The sequence below is a fragment of the Polyodon spathula genome, chromosome 2 (genome assembly GCF_017654505.1).
Source record: "Polyodon spathula isolate WHYD16114869_AA chromosome 2, ASM1765450v1, whole genome shotgun sequence".
Classification (NCBI taxonomy): Eukaryota; Metazoa; Chordata; class Actinopteri; order Acipenseriformes; family Polyodontidae; genus Polyodon; species Polyodon spathula.
Window position 1 is genome coordinate 82,488,835 of NC_054535.1, and position 20,434 is coordinate 82,509,268.

General features: G+C 34.4%; 1 protein-coding gene across 1 annotated transcript; it reads right to left on the reverse strand.

Annotated features, from left to right (window-relative positions):
- Window positions 1–3,713: 3,713 nt before the first annotated feature.
- LOC121302219 (serine palmitoyltransferase 1-like) lies at window positions 3,714–18,209 on the reverse strand. The gene is made up of 15 exons (XM_041232054.1): window positions 18,148–18,209; window positions 16,887–16,994; window positions 15,273–15,367; window positions 14,841–14,934; window positions 13,387–13,459; window positions 12,962–13,094; window positions 12,423–12,552; window positions 12,022–12,111; window positions 11,743–11,850; window positions 10,422–10,517; window positions 9,492–9,588; window positions 8,260–8,314; window positions 5,296–5,413; window positions 4,863–4,936; window positions 3,714–4,269 (listed from the first exon to the last, which is right to left on the reverse strand). The coding sequence occupies exons 1-15, from the start codon at window positions 18,199–18,201 to the stop codon at window positions 4,164–4,166; spliced, it is 1,431 nt and encodes a 476-aa protein (XP_041087988.1). The 5' UTR covers window positions 18,202–18,209; the 3' UTR covers window positions 3,714–4,163.
- Window positions 18,210–20,434: the final 2,225 nt, after the last annotated feature.

Here is a 20,434-nt window from a genome sequence, read left to right on the forward strand (position 1 = left end):
TCTACCCCACTCTTTTAGTCTCATCACTGTGCTGTTTCAGAAACCTGTACCAGTCCAGGAAAAACCATAGCTGCATTTCATTGGAGCATTTGAAAGCACTGGGGAATCATTCTGGATCGTACCAACCACTGATCCTTGGTAATCCCAGGATTTCTCCTGAAAAAGGGGCTTCCCAGGAGGATACAGTTTAATTAAACTGACCCCATCATTAGCTATCTAAAAACATGCTTCCAAATGTACACAAGTTAGTTCCAAACAGTATTTATTGCACTTTCAACCAACTTTAAATGGACCTTGTTTTATCTGTAATTTAAGTAAGGTATTGTGGTTTGCTTTGCTGACAGTTCCAACAGGAGATATTTAGCCAGTGCACAAGATCGGCTCATTCAACATAGAGCTTATCAATATGTATAGTTTGTTTATATTACAGGGTATACTTTATTAAAATCCAGTGTAAAAAAAAAATCACACATAGCAAAAAAAAGCAGAAATGTATAACCAACAACAGCAATCTAGGATACAGATTTTAAAAAGTAGATAATATCCCCATAGGATACAAAACAAGTTCAAGGTTCACAAAACCCTCTGCTTACATTTCCAAAGCAGAAAAAATAATCAAATGTCAGCTGCATAAAACAAGCCTCTAAAACTGAGCAGGAAAATGTGTTCATCTGAAAATGATGGGAACAGGAAGCTAACCACATCAAGAATTCAATGAAACTGAATGCATTTCCAAACTAGTTAGCAAAGAAAGGGATGATGAAAGCATATTCAAATGCCAACCAGCTGAAAACTTCCAGATAATTGCAGCTGCACATATTTATACCATATGCAGAAGGAATCAAAAGGATATTCAACATCCTCAAGAAAAGGACAAGTGCCTAAAGCACAAAATAAAACACTGTGGGCAAACTGCTGAAAGCTTTTCCATCATACAATGTAAAAATAAAAACAAAACACTTATTCCAATTAAAAAGAAAAATAACTTTGGACTCTAGTAAGACCCACAATTAAACAGAATTGTTTTTGATTTTTGGTTGTGTAGCTCTATTGAATGTTTTTCCTTTATGATGATTTGGAGAAAAACACTTTGAGTCCACTATGCATAATTCACTTCTCTTAGATCACACTAGATGGCATCATTAAACAACATCATTCCCTCTAGTGGATACAGAACAAGGTGTTTTTTCCAGGGAGCATTTGAGGTCTTGGCCCTTATTTCTTGTGAAGTTGTTCATTTCACAAGAAGCAAAAAATATGATCTTGCCATCATTACTTTTGACACTACCAATTGTTACATTTTAATCACACTGCACTCTGCCTTGGTTTCCTTTGGAAATCTGGTTGTAAACTGTATGCCTTCATAGGTAGAGTCTCTCAGACAGCTTAAAATAATAAGGAACAGATGTCAAAGCAAAAAAGAGTGCCACTTTTTAATAGTGTAGATCATATTACAAACATCCAAATACTTACACTTTATCCATTTAAGTTTTTGTTTCCTGGGGTGATGGTGATGCCGAGAAACAAGCTACTAAATACAGTGCAAAGTGAAATAAAATGTTGCTGCTTTTTCATCTTACTGTTCGAGTTTATCTAACAGAGGAACATTGAGAATGTAAAAACCTAAAGGAACATGTGTTCAGAGTCTAGATTAAATAGAACTGTAAAGCAACCCAATGGCTTATGTAATCTGAAGCTAGCTGCTTCTGTACAAATTCAAAACATTTAAAACTGTGTCTGAACCCTTGTCTGTTTCATCAAAATCACAGGGCTGACAAGGTGCACCATTATACGCATTATCATCTTTTAACATGTATCACATCTCAAAACACTGAACTGAACACTAAAGTGGTTTAGATGGGTTCACATTTAAAATAAAATGTGTACAAAGAAAAATGACCTTAATATCAGCAAAATTGCACAATATGGGGTTACACGGGAGTCAATACATGTGGGGGAAAAAAAAGTGGCAATTGAGAAGTTTATTTCTGCAAATATACCCTAGTTAGGAGATGAAACTACTTCCATGGCAAATGCTACATTCTGAGGACATCACCTTAGGTAGAAATCACATTCTGCAAACCCTTTTCTTTTTGTTTATTTAATACTAATGCAGAATGAATCTGTTGAACATTATTCTTTATCCTCCTCTGAAATCAGTTTTAACAAAGATGACGGTCCCACTCCTGGTCATTCTGCATTTATTTGTGTCCCAATACGTGCTGGAGGACAGTGTACCAGGATATCTAATACACAAATCAAACCATTGTTTTTAATACAATACAATTTGTATTTAAATAAACAAACAGTCAAACACATAGTACTGTTAGCAGCAACAGAAAAAGGCACATTCATTAAACCACTTTTTTTTTTTTTTATCAGCCAGAATACAAATTAACTTTCAGACTCTAAAAATCATTTAAAAAAAAAAAAAGTTTTTGTACTAATAGATGTAATTTTCCACATACAGAAGCCAACTGTTTTACTCTTTCATTGTAGTATAAATGCAGCGGTTTGCTTACTAAATGAATTGTACTGCTCTCATACAATGTACATTCCATTTATGTATCAGACTATTCAATGATAATTAATAATCAAAAAAGCAATTTATGATGTTTGTTTCTTAATTCTAAATGTGCGTAAAAAGTAACAAGTGAATGCTGATTTTTCTTTTTCACCATCTAAAAATAAAACTTTGTGGTCTTTACAATCTGTATAGTGTTATCTAAAGCTTACTAAGATTAGTACAAAAGCACTGCCTCATCCAAGTCCATTTACAAAATAAAACTGTACATTTGAATTGGTCACACTATGCAATCGTAAGTATAATAAAAATAACAATTTCTTCTAGTAGTTTCAGTAAAAGTAAAAGAACTGCAGCACAAATAACAGTTAGTGTTAATGCATTTCTTGAACATATCTGGGAAGAAGATTTCATTTACTTTGTATCTTAAAGATGAAGAACAGTATTCTGGTATTTACAAGCATTCTCCATACCTTGTTAAAAGTACAGTAGCATTTACATGCAAAGAATGCTTGACCAATATTGTTATCATCAGTTTTATAACCACACCACAGGCTTGTTGATCGGTGGCTTCATCATCACTTAGCTTCTAATGACATCTTTGCATAGAAAGGTACTTGAACAGCCATATAAAATGTCACCTGTGGTTTGTGCGTATGTAACAATATAATCTGAAGTGACACAGGAAGAAAAGCAGTATGGAGCAGGGATTGGGGCAACACTAAAGGTCATTCTGATAGTTTTTTTTTTTTTATCCTATTGAGTTATGATAGTAAAAAAAGTGATGTTTAAATATAGATTTTTATTTTTTATTCATAACCAAGAATCGATGACACAGACAAACTAGAACTTTGGTTCAAAAATCCTTAAGCAGAACAGCAGGACTGATATATATATATATATATATATATATATATATATATATATATATATATATATATATATATATATATATATATATATATATATATATATATATGGGGCATTCAGTAGTTTAAGAAGGATTAAAGCAAGAAGTTCATACAAAAGACAATACTAGAGAAAACTTAATGCTATTTATATATATATATATTAATATATATATTATATATATATATATATATATATATATATATATATATATATGTATCGTACATATAGTATTAAAAAATGACAACAATCAAACTTTTGGCCTTCTAAAAGAACAAGAAAAAAGGACCGATGACTTGCCATCTATCCAAGACAGACTTCATCTGGCTTCTCACCACTACTTCATAAAACTGAGAACTCAGTACAACCCTAAATAACATATTGTAATGTATTGGTCCTTTACACATTTTAAGTGAAACAAGTGGGTTTCACATATTACTGTTGCAACCCAAAGTAACAAAATGGAATCATTGGTACAACCATATTACTCCTATAATTGTCTTATTAAAAAAAAATAGTTTGTGCACTGCTCCATATTGGGATTGGAACAGGTTCACAACAGTTTTCATTTTGCCACTGGTCATTTTAACAGATTCTCATTGGCATGCTCTTGACATTTCATTGAACAGACCGGCAATGTGCTGCGATAAGAATCGAACTGCTTCTAAAGTAGAGGTCTCAATGCACACCGCAATCCTATGCACTGTAAACCAGGTCTTTGGCATCAATGTCAGAGGATACTTTGCTGAAAAATGTGTTGCGCTGCTTCCTTAATCAGAGATGCTGCTTTTTCCAGCTCCTCTTCCGTCTGTTCAATTGTAACCACTACTCGAATACTGTGGAAACACGTAAACATATGGGTGAATGACACGCTGCACTAGTTTCGGTTATCTGTTACAGCTGGTTCCACTTGTGTTTAAAACTGAGATACTAAGAAATATGATACACTAGAACAGAACCAAAATCTGAATTAATACCTTTATGGTTAAAAAGAAAAATATTGTACAATAGTAAAAGTCTCAAACTGAAGTTCAACTATGAAAAAGACAAATCTGTGTGTGTGTGTGTGTGTGTGTGTGTATAAAACAAGCATTTGTCTTGTGTGGTTAATATGAATTATAAATATAACTTCCGCCATATCTTTAAACAAAGCACCAACTATACACTAATCTAAGGGGTATGGCACATCAGGTCAAATGGTTTGTTAACATTTAGTAAAATGGAAATATGAGAGATTTAATCACTGAGTGAAAAGGTTATTTTCTGTGGAGCACTAACGGATACAAGATATCTGACAATCAATATAAATAATATAATGCATGTGAAGTTGGCAAACCCAACTGCTAAGCTTCAGAATCTGAAGTGAAAACGCTGATAGAGATCTTCCCCACATTCTGAGTTTCCAACCAACACTAAAAAGTGCCCTTACCTAGGTGGTGGCAGAAATCTCTCCTCTTTGTCCAGGTAATGGGCTTGGGTAAGTGCAATTTGTCTGTTCACACACTAAATACAAATATACATTGTACATACGTTGTTATATTGCTTTTCAGCAAGCATGTAGAGTTCACAATAATCTATGTGGATTAAGCAATTACAGTGGTTAGTATACATTTAACAAGTCTGTAGCTGTGCTGGTCATCTATGATCAAAAATACCAAGGGCTGTATGCTTTTTTTCAGATTGTAAAAGTAGCATCAGCAGCAATTATATTGATCAAATTATTTAAATTGACACAAATTGTACATTAATAACAGGATTTTTAAATAGTATACCCAAAACCTTCAGGGATAAACTGTTTTTTCTATACTTTAGAGGAAAAAGTTTAGTCTGACATTTGAATTTAAAATGTTCTTCCTACTTACATAATCTATGATACCCCGGAGCAACCTGATATCCAACTCCCTGGACCCAGTACTCTTCTCCAGCTGCAGATGAAAAGCTGGCGAGATAGATTCACCAACCACCTTGAGGCCACAAATGCTGCAGAAACCCAAACAAATTATTAATGTTTTTCAGATACCATCTGAAAGCACTTACTAACATACCTAAAATATTGACCTCACTTGGCTATACAGTGGGCCCTTATTACAGGGCAGTCCACTTAACTGTTCGCCTCCCATGTACAGTAAATGCCAATAAAAAAAAAAAAAGTGGTTCACTTTGGTACATGAGAGCTCTTTATGGTAATAATAAAAGGGGAAGGCTCCAAATACAAACATGTAGCTAAATATTAGATCCAAGAATATCAACTATAATTATGTAGGCCGGCTTTCATAAAACCATTATTGATTTATTTTAGTGCTGGTTCAACATTAAAGTATTGTTTGTGGTCTATCAGAATTTAGAATTTTTAGAATTTTTTCTAAATTATAGCCGCTTCCTGGGTTGTTTCTATTTTATTATTTCTGAAATGTTAACCACACAGTTCATAGACTAGTTTTGTTATCTGATATGTAAACACTCAAGGAAAGTTGCATATACAGTACTTCGTGTTTTCCAATAAATCAATTTTAAAAAGCGTAAAACAGAGGTGGCCAAACCACGGCTCAGGGCTACTGTGATCACCTGGAGTGAATGCCGGTGTTCTGAAAACTGGCTTCGCGGTAGCACAGATTAATAGACTAAAATAGTGCTTCACCTCAAAATGTTTTGGTCAATATAAGACAGATAAAACCAACTGTACATAATAAAGTATACGTTAATGAATTTATCCAAAATGATACTTACGCCAACATTTTTTGTAGCCGTCTCACAATAACCAAACAAAAAAATGAATCATGTTTGTGCAAATACCTCAGATTTCTAGGTAACACAGAACACCTGCTGTGCATCTGAAAGTCAATTTTCATAATTTTGAGTAAAGTGCTCGCTCGTTTAGTGGCGACAATGGCATTGAGTAAACCCTCTACGAGTAATAAACAAAAGTGTGAGGATGAAAACCGAGGCTTTAAATCAGAAAGGGAGAAAGAGTTTGCTTTCACTGAAAACAGTGGTAAACCTCTGTGTCTCATCTGCAACATATTGCTTACACAAAACAAGGTGAGCTGGTGTAACGACTCAAGCGAGTTTTGTATGACAAACATCCTTATTCAGATGCACTAATCTTTTTATAAAATTGGAGTGCTGGCGCTAGACGAGGGAATGCATAATTAAATGTTATATTGCAAGTCTAAAATTATTATATTTACAAATCTTGCATCTCACCATGAGCAGGTACTGCAATTTCCTTTGAAATAAATAAAGTGCATTTGCCATCCATAAAGCTCTCAAAAATACTTAATAAACGATGCAAAAAACTTTTTTTTTTTTTTTTTTTACTGAGCATTCAGATCTTTACTAGTCAAAAAGAATCCTTATTTATGTGCTGTTTTTGGTGAAAGCCAAGGCAGATATCGTATTTAGCTTCAATATAACGTAATGAATATAGTACAAACAGAAATAATGGAAAAGTGCCAGTGTTACATTTAACAAACTGTAGATCTACAGTACAATAAACACTACACAGAAGGTGGGCAGGCTCTGCACAGTTCTATCCCTTGTTCTTGTGTATTTTGATGCCATCAAGACATAACAATTATGGCGAGAATTTAAAAAAAATTAAAACAAACAATGCTAGTATTTAAAATACTTTTGGTATGTGGCTCCTAGGGTCAGGAAGTTAGGCCACCACTTGTAGAAAGACACAATCCAAACTCTGAACTGTGAGTCAACTGCTTACAAAAATATATTTTAAAGCCTTTTTTTAATTTTTCACTATTTTGGAGGTGCCCTGACATTACAGCAAAACACTGCATTTCTGAACGTCAATAATCTGGACTGATCAAAAATCTGAACAACGCTGATGTCCCCAGAGGCTTTGTAGCTATTGTATATGTAGCTTCAGCCAATCAGAGACTAGTTATAGCAGAGATTACCCGGGAAATGTAGTGTACATGTGCAAAGTCAGTATTAACTGCAAGAGGTAAAGCTACTGTAGTTCAATGCCAGTAAACATACATTATTTTGATATACAGCATATTGTAAAAACAAGGTTTACATTTCAATGGCTGCAGCAAAATGAAAGAATTCAGCAAACACAATTCTTCACCTTATTGATCATTGTGACAGTCAAAGCAAGAGCGTCGACGATTTCGGAATTGGAAAAAGCAGTTTCTGACATTAAAAAAGTTGTGAAAAGCTTCAAGCGTTCATGCAAAATGTCATTACGGTGAATGCAATGAAATGAAAATCACTGTGAACGACAGAAAGAATATCACTGCAAAGTGTACTTAAAAGTGTTACCTTACAGCATGCCATCTACACTTGTGCTTCAGCACGGAATGAAGTGAAAGCCACAGGCAAATGTGTGGAAGAACATGTTAAATGCACCCACTACAGAGAATAAGGATGATGATGATGATGATGATGATGATGATGATGATGATGATGATGATGATGATGATGATGATGATGATGATCTACCTCAAGACACTGAACAGTTTTGGATTTAGCATCTAGTAGAAAATGATGTTTTTTGAGCTGGCTACTATAAACACTAATACTATGTATTTCGGTACGTTTTTTTTTTTTTTTTACTGTACTCCACAGTCATATTGCTGTTTTTAAACATATATAATACATTATTTAAATGTGAAGTACTTTTGTTTTTACAATGTACTTAGAATAGGAATGCTGTGCTGTATATAAAATACCAATATACAGTGCTTATCGGCAAGAGAACTAGATGCATAACAACACGCATCAGTTCAAGTATCAAACCTCTGCCTTGTTAGATAATGAACTTGAAGGCAATAAAATAACTACACAGACTTAAAATATGAACTTACCCTTGTAGTGCATTGTGGATGTGTTTGCATTTATCCTGCAACAGTCTAAAAATGTCTAGAAAATTCAGGAAAAATCAGTTTGTTCAATTTAACACAAAAAAGTCTCTTGGTCAAAACAAAAATCAGTCTTCTAATAAAAATGGATTTCTACATAAATCCTGCACACAGTGCAGATCAACTACATTTAAAGAGTGCGCAGTGGGGTTACGAAAAATATAGCACTATACCCCCAAACATTGCTACAACTGTTTAAATAAAACACCTGTAATTTTTCTTTTCATTGATAACATCCTGACAACTTTTTACACTTACAACTTTAAAGTCTGGTTTCAAAGCTCTTTTCAAAATCACTGCAGGAAGACTGTACATCATGGATCATAATTTCTGTGTTTCCTGTTTGATGATGTGGGCAACAATCCTTACACTATTAGTGCACTAGAGCAGACTTTTTTCTTGAAGACAGCTTTGAAAGACTTTAAAATAATAAGTATAACAAGTCGTCAGGATGTTAATGAAAAAAAAATTACAGGTATGTTATTTATAGGTTGGGACGTGCAACGCTTTATTTTTGGGAACCCCGCTACTTACTCTAAGACAAATTCAATGTAAACGTTTCAATAATTGCATATGATTTAAATTAAAACCTATATGCCTGAAACCAGGATAAATAAATTAAGAAGGGCGATGAATATCTTCAGAAATTCAATGTTCCATTTTCTATATAAATACTGTAAGGTAGTAAAGTCAATTATTGTCAACCTGAAAGCCAAACTCACTGTGTTATCTCCAAGAAACTACAACTTGTGTGTAGTCAAAGGTCCCTATTCAAATATCACATGTATTATGTCCAAAATGTGTACAGCTGTGGCCAAAAGTTTGCATCATCCTGTAGAATTAATAAATTTTGCTTCATAAAGTAAAATGAAACCTGCTGAATAACGTTACGTAAACATATTGAATTACATGCCACTTTGCATATACTGAAAGAAAAACTGACAAATTGAAAACTGTGACACTTCGAAATCGAACATGAAATACTACACTATTAGTATGGTTTCCGGTAGACTTTTGTGATATTATTTAGTAGTTTCTTTGATTACATAATGTTAACACATCTAAAATATGTTTGTTTATATTTAATGTCTCAATACTAAAATTCTAAGGGATGTAAACTTTTGGCCATAGCTGTAGATTCTAAGTAACTACATACAATATATACTTCTATGAAATACCTATATCTTCCTCCATAATGTTAAGAGCCTCTATTGCTGCTGCTGCAAGCATGGGTGGCAGAGAGGCAGAAAAGCAGTAACCCTGTCCTGAAAGTCGCTGAAAAAGAAAGAAGTCAAGTGTAATTAATTGGAAATCAAACAATTGTAAAATCAGAGGGGGAGTGGCAGAGATGAGTGGGTTTTTTATTGGGTATCCCTCTTGTAAACATACCTGAGAGCAGTGGTGTAGTGGTAAATAAAAAAGTGGATAAAACGCCCATTTAGCAGAGTTGAACAGAGATTGAAAAGAAACTTGAACAGATACATTTTTACTTGCCCTTAGCCAACCAGAGCCCATCCACACAGTTATTTCCCTTCTCATGTACAGTTCACATGAACAGTCACAGACCCGATGGTGCATTTCACATGAACAGTTCTGCGAGTGTCCTTTCGCAGACTAGGATGAAGGCTACTAGCACCACCCTGCAGGTCCAGTGTGCCTAACAGATCACAGAACACACATACACACACACCTCTCAGCTCTCAGCTGTCACTCTTACATGCAGCAACACAACACAGATGCTCACTGTTAAAATATCGTGTCAGAGGAGAGTAGAAATGAGTAAACTCTGTATCCTTTGTATGGAAGTGAGTAAACGCTATACTGCCCAAATTAAAAGTGGGTAAACGCCATTTACCTGCGTATACACTTGACTAAACCACTGCTTAAGAGCATGTGACAGGCAGAGTTTTTATGCGTGTCATTTTGGATCCTACTGCCAGCCTGAGAAATGCTATACCTTCATAAGGATATATGGAAGAGTTTTACCCAAAAGAAAATTCCAGATGAAGTTCCTATATAGCTTGGTGCTCAGCAGCCTCAGATATAGATTAGGCATACCACCTTGACATACTCACAAGTTTTTAATATACAAATACATCCTGAATTACCTGATGGTCAATAACAAATGACCTTCCACAGCAAAATCCACCAATTGATGCCAGGGAATTCTCCATGTTTGCACTGATCAGATCAATGTCATCAATCTAAAACAGTTACAGATAAAAGCAATTAAAGTTCATGACACCAGTAATGTTCTTAGTATTTTAAGACTACAAGACTCAAAGCTTTTAGTAAGCTTTTTAGATGCTTGAGCGGTGCACTGTGATGTATGTAAGGGACAGACAACATTAAGTGTTGAATCGTTAAAAATAATTCACTGGTTCGTGTACTTCAAGGGATGAGAGACTGTGCTTTCTTACTGATTCAACACTTTGAGTTGTTTATGCCACTTTAACATTACTTCCTAATTGATACTTATTTGATAACGTGATTCAATTGATTGTTAATTAGATTTGGTTTTTGCTCTGTTGTTACGCTTAGTTCAAACTGTTAAAATGTTTGTCTCTCATATTGTGGGAATGTTGTCATGAGTTACTCAGAATTTGAGTTAAGAATTGATCTTACAGTCTGTTGTATGTGAAGACAGTAGCAAGGACTAGGTTTTAGATGTAGAACATACAAGTGCCATTAGAAAATGAAATGCAAAAAACTAAGGAATGTGAACCAGGAATGGAAAGTAAAGTTATTGATCGTTTTGCCAAACCTAAAACAGATGAAGACCTAAATATCATTGCCAGTGATCGGTTATCAAGAAGTACTGTAAGTGGGCTGCAAGCTTGTTTGAACAGTGGATAAAACTAAACAAATGCAAAAGCTGAGTTTAAATCTGATGTCTGTGTAATTGATGGAGATTTACTAAGGTGTTTACGTGGAAATTAATTTGTAATTCTGAAAACTTTGTTAAATGTATAATTGTATTACTTTTAGCAAACAATATGAAGTGCTAAATTGAAACTACAAGCCCTTTTCTGTTATGTTTGAAATACTGCACTTAACTAATTATTGAAATGGTTGTCGCCTAATAAAATGGTATTGGCTTTTCTGTCGAATTGTTCCGACTGTGGTTTTGTTGACTATTCAACAGTTTTCTGTCAATCCGTACCCGCACTCCCCTTATCTTCAAAGCCACACAGCCACTTTTAGTTTGAAGCTTCGTAGAAATAATCAAATCAAAGTGTTATTATGTTTTAAATACAAATACCATGGAATGACCCTACACAGGTAGAGGCTTGTGGTTCTGTTTATTTAGACAATATGTTGGTAATCTAATTTCCGAAAGATATTAAACTCCAGTTCTATTTTAGAGTATGCTCATGTATAAAAATGAAGAAATACCGTCATATTTTGATGTATTTTCCAAAGACTTACGTTCACGCCAAAATGCTCAGTGACACCTCGTCCATGTTCCCCTAGAACTCCGAAGGACAGGCTTTCTTCAAGAAGAATCCGCACCTTGTACTTGTATTTTAGCTGCACCTAAATTAATATTTAAAAAAAGGTTTAAGACTTTACATTGTCAAAGATTTTACTTGTCCATAATTATAAAGCAATCAAAACTTGAAGAAATCAACAAATACAAGCTCAAATTATAAAACGGCCCGCAGCTTGTACAGTCACCTTAAAATATATACAAATAAACAATCTTACAAGTTCTGGGAGTGGACAAATGTCTCCGCTGTTTATGTAGAGCCCTTCAACGACTATAAATCTGCGAGTCACACGTGCTTTGCGAGGATTCTAGAGAATTAAATGGAAGAAATGTTATTATGAACATTCATCCCTGGTACTGTTAGAATCAATACTTCTAAAGACCGTTATACAAATATGGATTAAAGTGACAGGTTATGTTTGAAATCCAACTGGAAAAGTTAGTAGAGGTGTGTGCTTGTGATACACAGCCCTCTTTCCATGTTGGTGAGATTTGTCGTTTATTTAACCAAACATGCTTGGTGTTCCAAACCTGGTACATTTGGGACCTCTTAATCAAGTGTTTCAAATAAACAACAACAAACAACATGTGTTCTTCTCTCAACACAATTAGAACTAACCTCCTGATCTTCAGTTTCTAGTTCCTTCAAAAGACGCTCCAAGTCATCCATATCATTGTGTTTGAAATATTTGATATTACTGCGGGAGGCTTGTAACCCCTTCTGAATCGAAAAACATGCAGCTTCATCCCTAAGAGTACATTTTTAATTATAATTACTTTTTAATCAACATTTGATGCAATTATTGTCTATGCACCCAGTTTTTGTTCTGTGTGCACCAGTTGATCCTTCACTTTTCTGACAAGGACAAAAACAATGCAAAGGTTTTAAAACTTGTAAGAAGCAACAAGAATGGAATTGCTTGTACCTCAGCACAAGTTGTTTCTTACTAGTTTTATAACAAAGGTGTAAAGAAAAAAGAGACGCTTCTAGCATGCAAATTCTAAACATGTTACATTATAATAACAATAACTACATTTTTGGAAGATTTTTTTTAACCTTTGTATTTCAATACAAAAGCCAAGAAGAAAAAAAAGTCCTTAATCCTCTGATTGCAATTGATGGTAACCCAATAAGCCAGTTTGTTTCTAAATACTTACACAAACACAATATCCCCCCTCTTTGAGTATGCAGGTATAGCGCTGGCAATGGTTGCAAAGCCATATGAATAAATAATGGCCTCTTCCGTTCTCATGAACTTAGCTAGACGTTCTTCTAACTCCAAGTGAACATCTGAAAAGAAAGAACAACATCAATACTCGTCAAAAAAGAGACCTTGGAATTTCAACCAACATCCAATAATTTAGTTACATTATAACAAAGCATTTATTATGAACTCTTCAGGAGCATGATGTATGTGTTACAATGCAATGTTCTAAGGTTAAAGTAGAGTAAACTTAGTGTTACCTTCATTCTTAATAATGTACTGTATTTATTTTTTTATTTAATATGCACTTATCCTAAAATGTGACAATATAATAGCCCTGTCCCTATTTTGTCGAGAATTTAAAATATGTGAACTTACCAAATGTTCCATAAAAACCTCTTGGACCACAAGTACCAACGCCATACTTCCTTAGAGATGTTAAAGCTTTGTTCTGAACAGGGATATAGGGTTAGTATTAATACTACTACTACTACTCAGTTATTGAAATAAGTGGTTCACTTTTAGTCTGTTTCATTACTGTTAAACTTTTTCATTGGAGGCTTAAAGTACTCAATTCCTATTATGTATGAAAGGTTATAAAATGGCTGCTCCGATTAACAAATTAATCGGTCCGATTAATCAACTAAAGAGTTGTGACCAAATTAGTCACATTGTGGAGCCCTGTTGTTATGTTGTTTTGTTTCCGATTTAGTTCCTGAGAATAGTCGTCGCAGTTATTATTATTGTGGCGTACTTACCACTCACTGTGTGTTATTGTTTTCTGTAAAACATTGATATCGTGTCAGTTAAGAAAGGGCTTAATACAAAAGCTTGTTTTAACGTTGTCTTTATTATGCCGGCTAGAGACCTGTGCTTACAACTGTATTGTCATATTTTCTATATTTTCTTAATTTTCTAATTAATAAATTGAAACCTGGATAGTAAAGAGATGTGGGTAGCATCGGGTAATTTAAAACACAGGTTTTCAGATAACCATGCGGGAGCCCTTAATATAGATCTATATATTATATATATATATATAAAAAAAAAAAAAAAAGTCTCAAAGATTAAAATAGTTTTATCGCTGTTGGCAAAGGCTTGTAGCTTGATGGTAGACCTTTCAGAGACATCCTGGCTGCACAGTCATCATATAACTTCTACTTATAAGACCATGACCACTGCAAATTACTTATTAAAACTTACTGCATTTTACTGTTAAAAACATTTACGGATACCCTGCCGAAACGCATTGTGGTGTACAGCTATCTGTTTGTGTGCTGCTTTTGTTTTTAAAAGTAAAATGCAATAAGTTTTAATAAGTAACTTGCAGTTCTTATAAATAGAAGTTATATGATGACTGTGCAGCCAAGATGTCTGTAAAAGCTCTACCATCAAGCTACAAGCCTTTGCCAACAGAGATAAAAGTATTTGGACCTTTATTAAGACTTTTTGTTAAATTTATAGAATTGCTTTATGTTGGTTTGCACCTCTATTAACAAGCATTGTGATGCACTTTATGCCTTCTATTTATACACATACAATAATATATATATATATATATATATATATATATATATATATATATATATATATATATATATATATATATATAGAGAGAGAGAGAGAGAGAGAGAGAGAGAGAGAGAGAGAGAGAGAGAGAGGTCTGAGAGGAGACGTACTGTCCAGTGAAAGAAAGAATTCTTCTTTCTTTAAAACTTCAAAAAAGCAAGGAAAATGAACTTTTTTCCCTATGGTGCACTGAATGAGTAATATAGCGATGTGGAAACAAATGAGGCTAAGTGCTCTGCTATAATGTTATAAACAATACCCACCTTAACTCGCTCATTATCAAGCAGTCCCAGAAAATTAAATGAGGCAAAGTTAATGCACTCCTTCCCATTCAAAATAATCTTATGGCTTGTAGGTCTACAATAAGAAAACAAAAAATAAGCTAAACATGCAAAGTGCGCTATATACTTTTCCAGGATTTCAATTATAAACTCAAACATGCACTACAAATACTTAAGGTACAAAGTTATTGTCATTTGCATTTCCACTTCTGTGACGGAAGTCGGTTTAGTAGCTTATGTAAGCAAAGAAAAGGCAAATTTAGAAAGAAACAACTGAGACCAACCACAGAACTGCTTATTTGGTTTTATTTGTCTCTTAAGTTGTCTTCCTAAATGACTGACTGTAGAGGCCTGAGAAACAACTCATGAAACTGAAACCTGGGTAACAACGAACAATCAAGAAGATAAATGTACCCTGAAACAATGTCATATTTGGGTGCAGAATGGTCCTTTGATACAAGAGGGACCAACGGTTCTGGCTGCCAATCTTCAATCAACTCCTCTTTTTCCTGAAAGTCCAAAATGTAAGATTTAAAACAGCATCCTTGTGAATTAAAAAAAAAAAAAAAAAACTGAGAAGTTCAAAGAAGATCTGTGCCCTCAACAGAGCTCCCAGAGTCTTGTCTGAACTCAGGTACACCACAGCGCATCCAATAACTTGCCCGCTGCAATATTCTGCCCCAGTTGTAAGAATAATAATTACAACTTAAATTATTCTTTAACTTCTGACTTTCAAAGATATGATGACCAACAGAAGTGGTGTAAAAAAAATCTAAAAAGAAGAAAACATTGCTTAAGACTTTGCTATTTACACAATTATTGAGTATCAATCAATAACAATCTGCCAGTGCTACTTAATACAGAATAAGCAATTAATCCTCTTACCTTTCTTTTATCCATTTGAAAAGAAATACATATCACACTGTCCACAGCTGTAGCTCAAATGAGGTTTAAGGAAAGGTCACGTTTATGTGACGAATCAGTTGATTTGCTAGTTTTGCAACATATTTTCATTGTCAGTTCACAGCCTCGGTACTGAAGTAAAAAATGTCAGCTCCTGGGTGAGAGGAAAATTTGCTTCCAATCGGCTTTTAAAATACTCAATGCATAACTTAACTGCCATTGATTGGTACACAATTGTAAAGGTGAGGGAAGAGCACCTTCTTTCGTGCTTTTAAATCCACACATTAATAAATAGGCGTGTTTTGAGGTTTTCAAATTTAAATTATTCTGCATGTCTGATAGTTATGCGGTTGTCTGTTTATGACTTTTCCTAAATACACATATTAAATACCCTGACAGCATTGCAAAGGCACGAAAATAACAAAGTTATAATCCCACCAACCTAGAACTGCAAAAGCCGTCGTTTTGACTTCCTTTTAAAATACATGTTATTATTTTGAAAATAACCTACAATATATATATATATATAAAAAACACACACACAAGCCTATTATCTCTACTCGACCTGGCAGCCATCAATTTATTTGTTTTGTACAAGGAATGCACCAGGGAAAATCAGTAGGCAAGATTTCATCAGAAGCCAGCCACAGCGTTTCGGCAGAAACATTTCGATCAGAAAACTGCAACGCAATGCAGCAGTTCAACCTGGATTATGCGCTGCACCAAGTGACACACACACACACACACACACACGAGAAAACATATGTTACTTTCATTTTAAATTAAAAACTACTTTAGTTTGTACAGTTTTGTAGATGTTTTATATGATGTGCTTGAGTTGTATCTGATAGTTTGTCTTTCGTTTTAATGTTGATGCTGTTTAAAATGTATCCGTCATAATAACTGCCAGCGGTGGTTTAAGTATGAATATAACCACGGCGGTTCTAGTGTTAAAGGTATACAAGTACAAGTATCAGCACTCCCCTAATATATACTACAAACAAACTGCTTTTTAAGTTTTGAAATAACAAAAATAGTGGAGTTGCATTATTAATATAGTAAGTCATCCAAAAAGGAATGTTTTCAAAATACATAAAAGTAAATATTTACTGATGGGTTTATTACCTTCTCTGTGAGATCAGAGCGTTCTTGAAGTTTGTACGTTTTTGAAAACAAAAGTCTGACAATCCACAAGATAAGGAATCCTTCCAAAATCAAATGGTAAGCAGGTGCCTGGGTAAAGAAATATATGATTTTTTATGATATAAATTCAAATTACATACATACAACATTTAATCATGTTTACAATAGAAGTTTTCCTTAAACATACAAGGATCCAAGCCATTGTGATAATGACAAGCCAACCAAAGGTTACCAGCTAAATATATTGTGTTGATTCCACTATTGTACACACATAAAATTAATATTGTAGCAAAATTAATACAAATTATGACAACAGTTGTTTAGTATAAAATGAAAATTTGATTACAAATTTTTCAATGTTTTTTTTCAACATTTCAGAGGGCCTGTTGCTCAGCTTCTCATCCTTTCTTGATAACTAATTCAAGCCCTTTCTAGGTCAATAAACTTCCTTGATCAATCAATACCTAATGAGAAAACGCTAACGTTTGGCCTAAAACTATACTAGTAAATTGATTTAGGGATCATTTATTAAATAAATAAATAAATAAATAAATAATGTTTGTAATTATACTGGTAATATGTTTTGCACTAATAACAAGAGTCAAAAACAATACAAAACAATTATAATAAACAAGAACGGGATTACATTATACTAAGTAACTAAGGCAACTAAACGTGTAATTACTCAAAGGGTGTAGCGGAAATGGCAGGCTGTAGGCTGTATTATAATTCATTTTATTTTAAATGTATCCGATTAATCAAAACGTTATTAATATGGAGATACTGGATTTGGATTTCTAATCCTGAAATTAACATATATTATTTAGTAAAAGGAAATGACCAATGTTACAGAAGATAGATATTCGACAAGTATATATCGAATTATTTTAAATAATGTACACAAAATGTGTAGAAATCAATAAGAATCCAGGTAATCTCTCCTCAGTAAACACACACCTTCACAAGTAACATTGGGCAGGTCGCAGCACCTCTTGCCAGCCCCTACGCTGTGCTGATTGGCTCCTACCTCTTAGTTCAAAACATTAATCGGCTGTTCTTGCTGTCAGTTGCAACCGGTAGTCTCGACAACACTTCCTGAAGTGGCAATCCAGTTCAACAGTTTTATTTAGAGTTATCAACAATCTACGAACCTTTTCAATACAAAAGTCCATCTAAAACTCAATCTGAAACATCTAAAATAAGTAGTTTAGGAAGATAGAGTTTTGAGATTTTAGCTTATTACCTCGTAAAAAGCTTGCACCATCTCCACCAACACCCACTGCTGACCAGACGCCATCTTGGTTCGTGTACGCAAACGTCACACTAACGTCATCGTTGCTGCTGTGCTGGAATAGCGCAAGCGTTGTTAGCAAAGTGTGTGAGCAAGCAATGGGCTGAAGACAAGTTTATGGTAGAATAATACCAAACGTGATTCATACGATTGTGGCATTTCTCCAAAGATGTAACAGGCACAAGTTGAACGAGATAGTGCGACCCAATGTAATATGAGAATGTAACTAGTTTTCTTTTTTTGGTATCTGACAATATACACAACTTCTTAACGTCACTGAAGTATTTCAATGGATCCTAGAAAGTGAAAAATGCATTGTCGGACTGACTTGAAAATTACTTGGATGGTGTATAATTAGGTTTAACAGATTTGCAGAGTGTAAAAACTCTTTTGTAACTCTGAAGCAATTAAAATAAGTATAATAACACAATCACAAAAAAATGGTGTGTGTGTATGTATGTATGTATGTATGTATGTATATATATATATATATATATATATATATATATATATATATATATATATATATATATATATATGTTTTGTGCTGTACCTAACTGAACCGATTGGACCGACCACCGAGAAGGGTGGCCAAGATTTAAAAAAAAACAAAAAAAACTATTATTTATATTACTGATTTATTTTGCAGACACCTTTATACAATGGCGATTTACAGGTGTTACAGGGTTACAATGCAAAATTAATATTTAAATACAGTAAAGTTTACAAACAATGTACCAAAACAACAATGTCCTGAAAAAATGGGGGCATCTAGAAAATGTTTGATGGGGAGTACAGAAGGTTATCATAAAATCAATGCTTTATTTGTGAGACCACTTATTCTGACATTATCTAGGTATAAGACTACAATTTTGCATTTTATAGAGAAAATTGGGCTTTGAATTTGTATACAACAGTACTGGCTGATCATTCTGATCAATGAATAGTTCCCATGAGGGGAGCAGATGTAACTGTCATGCCACCACCAGCCCCCCTGCTACTTCAGCTTTCATAAACAATTTGAGATGTCATCTTGTTTTGTTATGGAAACTGGGGAAAATATAACAGAACCCTTCACATTGAACTGGGATCCTAAGATCGGTGACCGATTATAAGACCAAATTAGATACTGGCTTCATAATTGGTACACACAACTGTATTTCATTTATTATTATTATTATTATTATTATTATTATTATTATTATTATTATTATTATTTTCGTCGCAGACACCCTTATTCAGGGTGATTTACAACTATTACAAAATATCACAGTACAAAGTATCACATTTCACAATATCACATTACAGATAAGAGCAGTTATAAAATGCAATAAAATCAGTAGCAAAACATCAAATTCAAATAAGAGCAAAAAATAGAGATTACAGTAAATAATTACATGTAAGAGCGAGTTCAACTAAAAGCAGTTAACAAAAATATTTGCTTATACGAGTAAAGTCCAGTATGAGCAATAGTAGGTACAATGAATGGAAGATAATGATTTCAATAAGAGGAATTACAAACAACGTGAATACGGATACCTAGAAGAGTAAAGTCAAATACAAGATACAGGAAGTAGTTATAATTAAGAGCAGTAGTAGAATACGGCAAGGTATAGAGCAGTGCAGTGCAAGTGCAAGCTGATGCAAGTACTGGTACATTTGGGTGCCATATAGTCCAGTATGATCAAGAGTTGTGATGTTTACAGATGATGTCTGAATAGATGTGTCTTGAGGAGGTGCCGGAAGGTGGTCAAAGACTGAGCAGTCCTGATATCCGTGGGCAGGTCTTTACACCACTGGGGGGCAAGGGTGGAGAAAGAGCAGGCTTTGGAAGCGGGGGAGCGGATGGGGGTTCAGCTAATCCGCTGGTGGTGGAGGACCGGAGGGGGTGAGATAGGATGTAGGGAGAAATGATAGTCTGGAGATAGGAGGGAGCAGAAAGGTCAAGACAGCAATAGGCGAGTACAAGAGTTTTGAATTGGATGCTAGCAGCAATAGGGAGCCAGTGGAGAGAGTGGAGCAGCATATAGCATGGGAGAAATGAGGAAGGGAAAAGACAAGGCTATCAGCAGTGTTTCAGATGAGCTGGAGTGGACAGACTCAGGAGTTGCAGCAGTCAAGGTGGGATAGTACAAGGACCTGAACTAGGAGCTGTTTGGAGTAGTCGGGGAGGAAGGGGTGAATTCTATGTATGTTGCTGAGGAAGAAGCGACAGGAGTGTGCCAGAGTAAAGCTGTAC

Coding starts and splice junctions, on each gene's coding strand:
- LOC121302219 (XM_041232054.1), bottom strand. CDS start 18,201: ATGGCGTCTGGTCAGCAGTGGGTGTTGGTGGAGATGGTGCAAGCTTTT. Junction 8,315..9,491: donor CATTATGGAGGAAGATATAG/GTATTTCATAGA, acceptor TGAATTTTCTAG/ACATTTTTAGACTGTTGCAG. Junction 4,270..4,862: donor AGATTTCTGCCACCACCTAG/GTAAGGGCACTT, acceptor GTGTTTCCACAG/TATTCGAGTAGTGGTTACAA.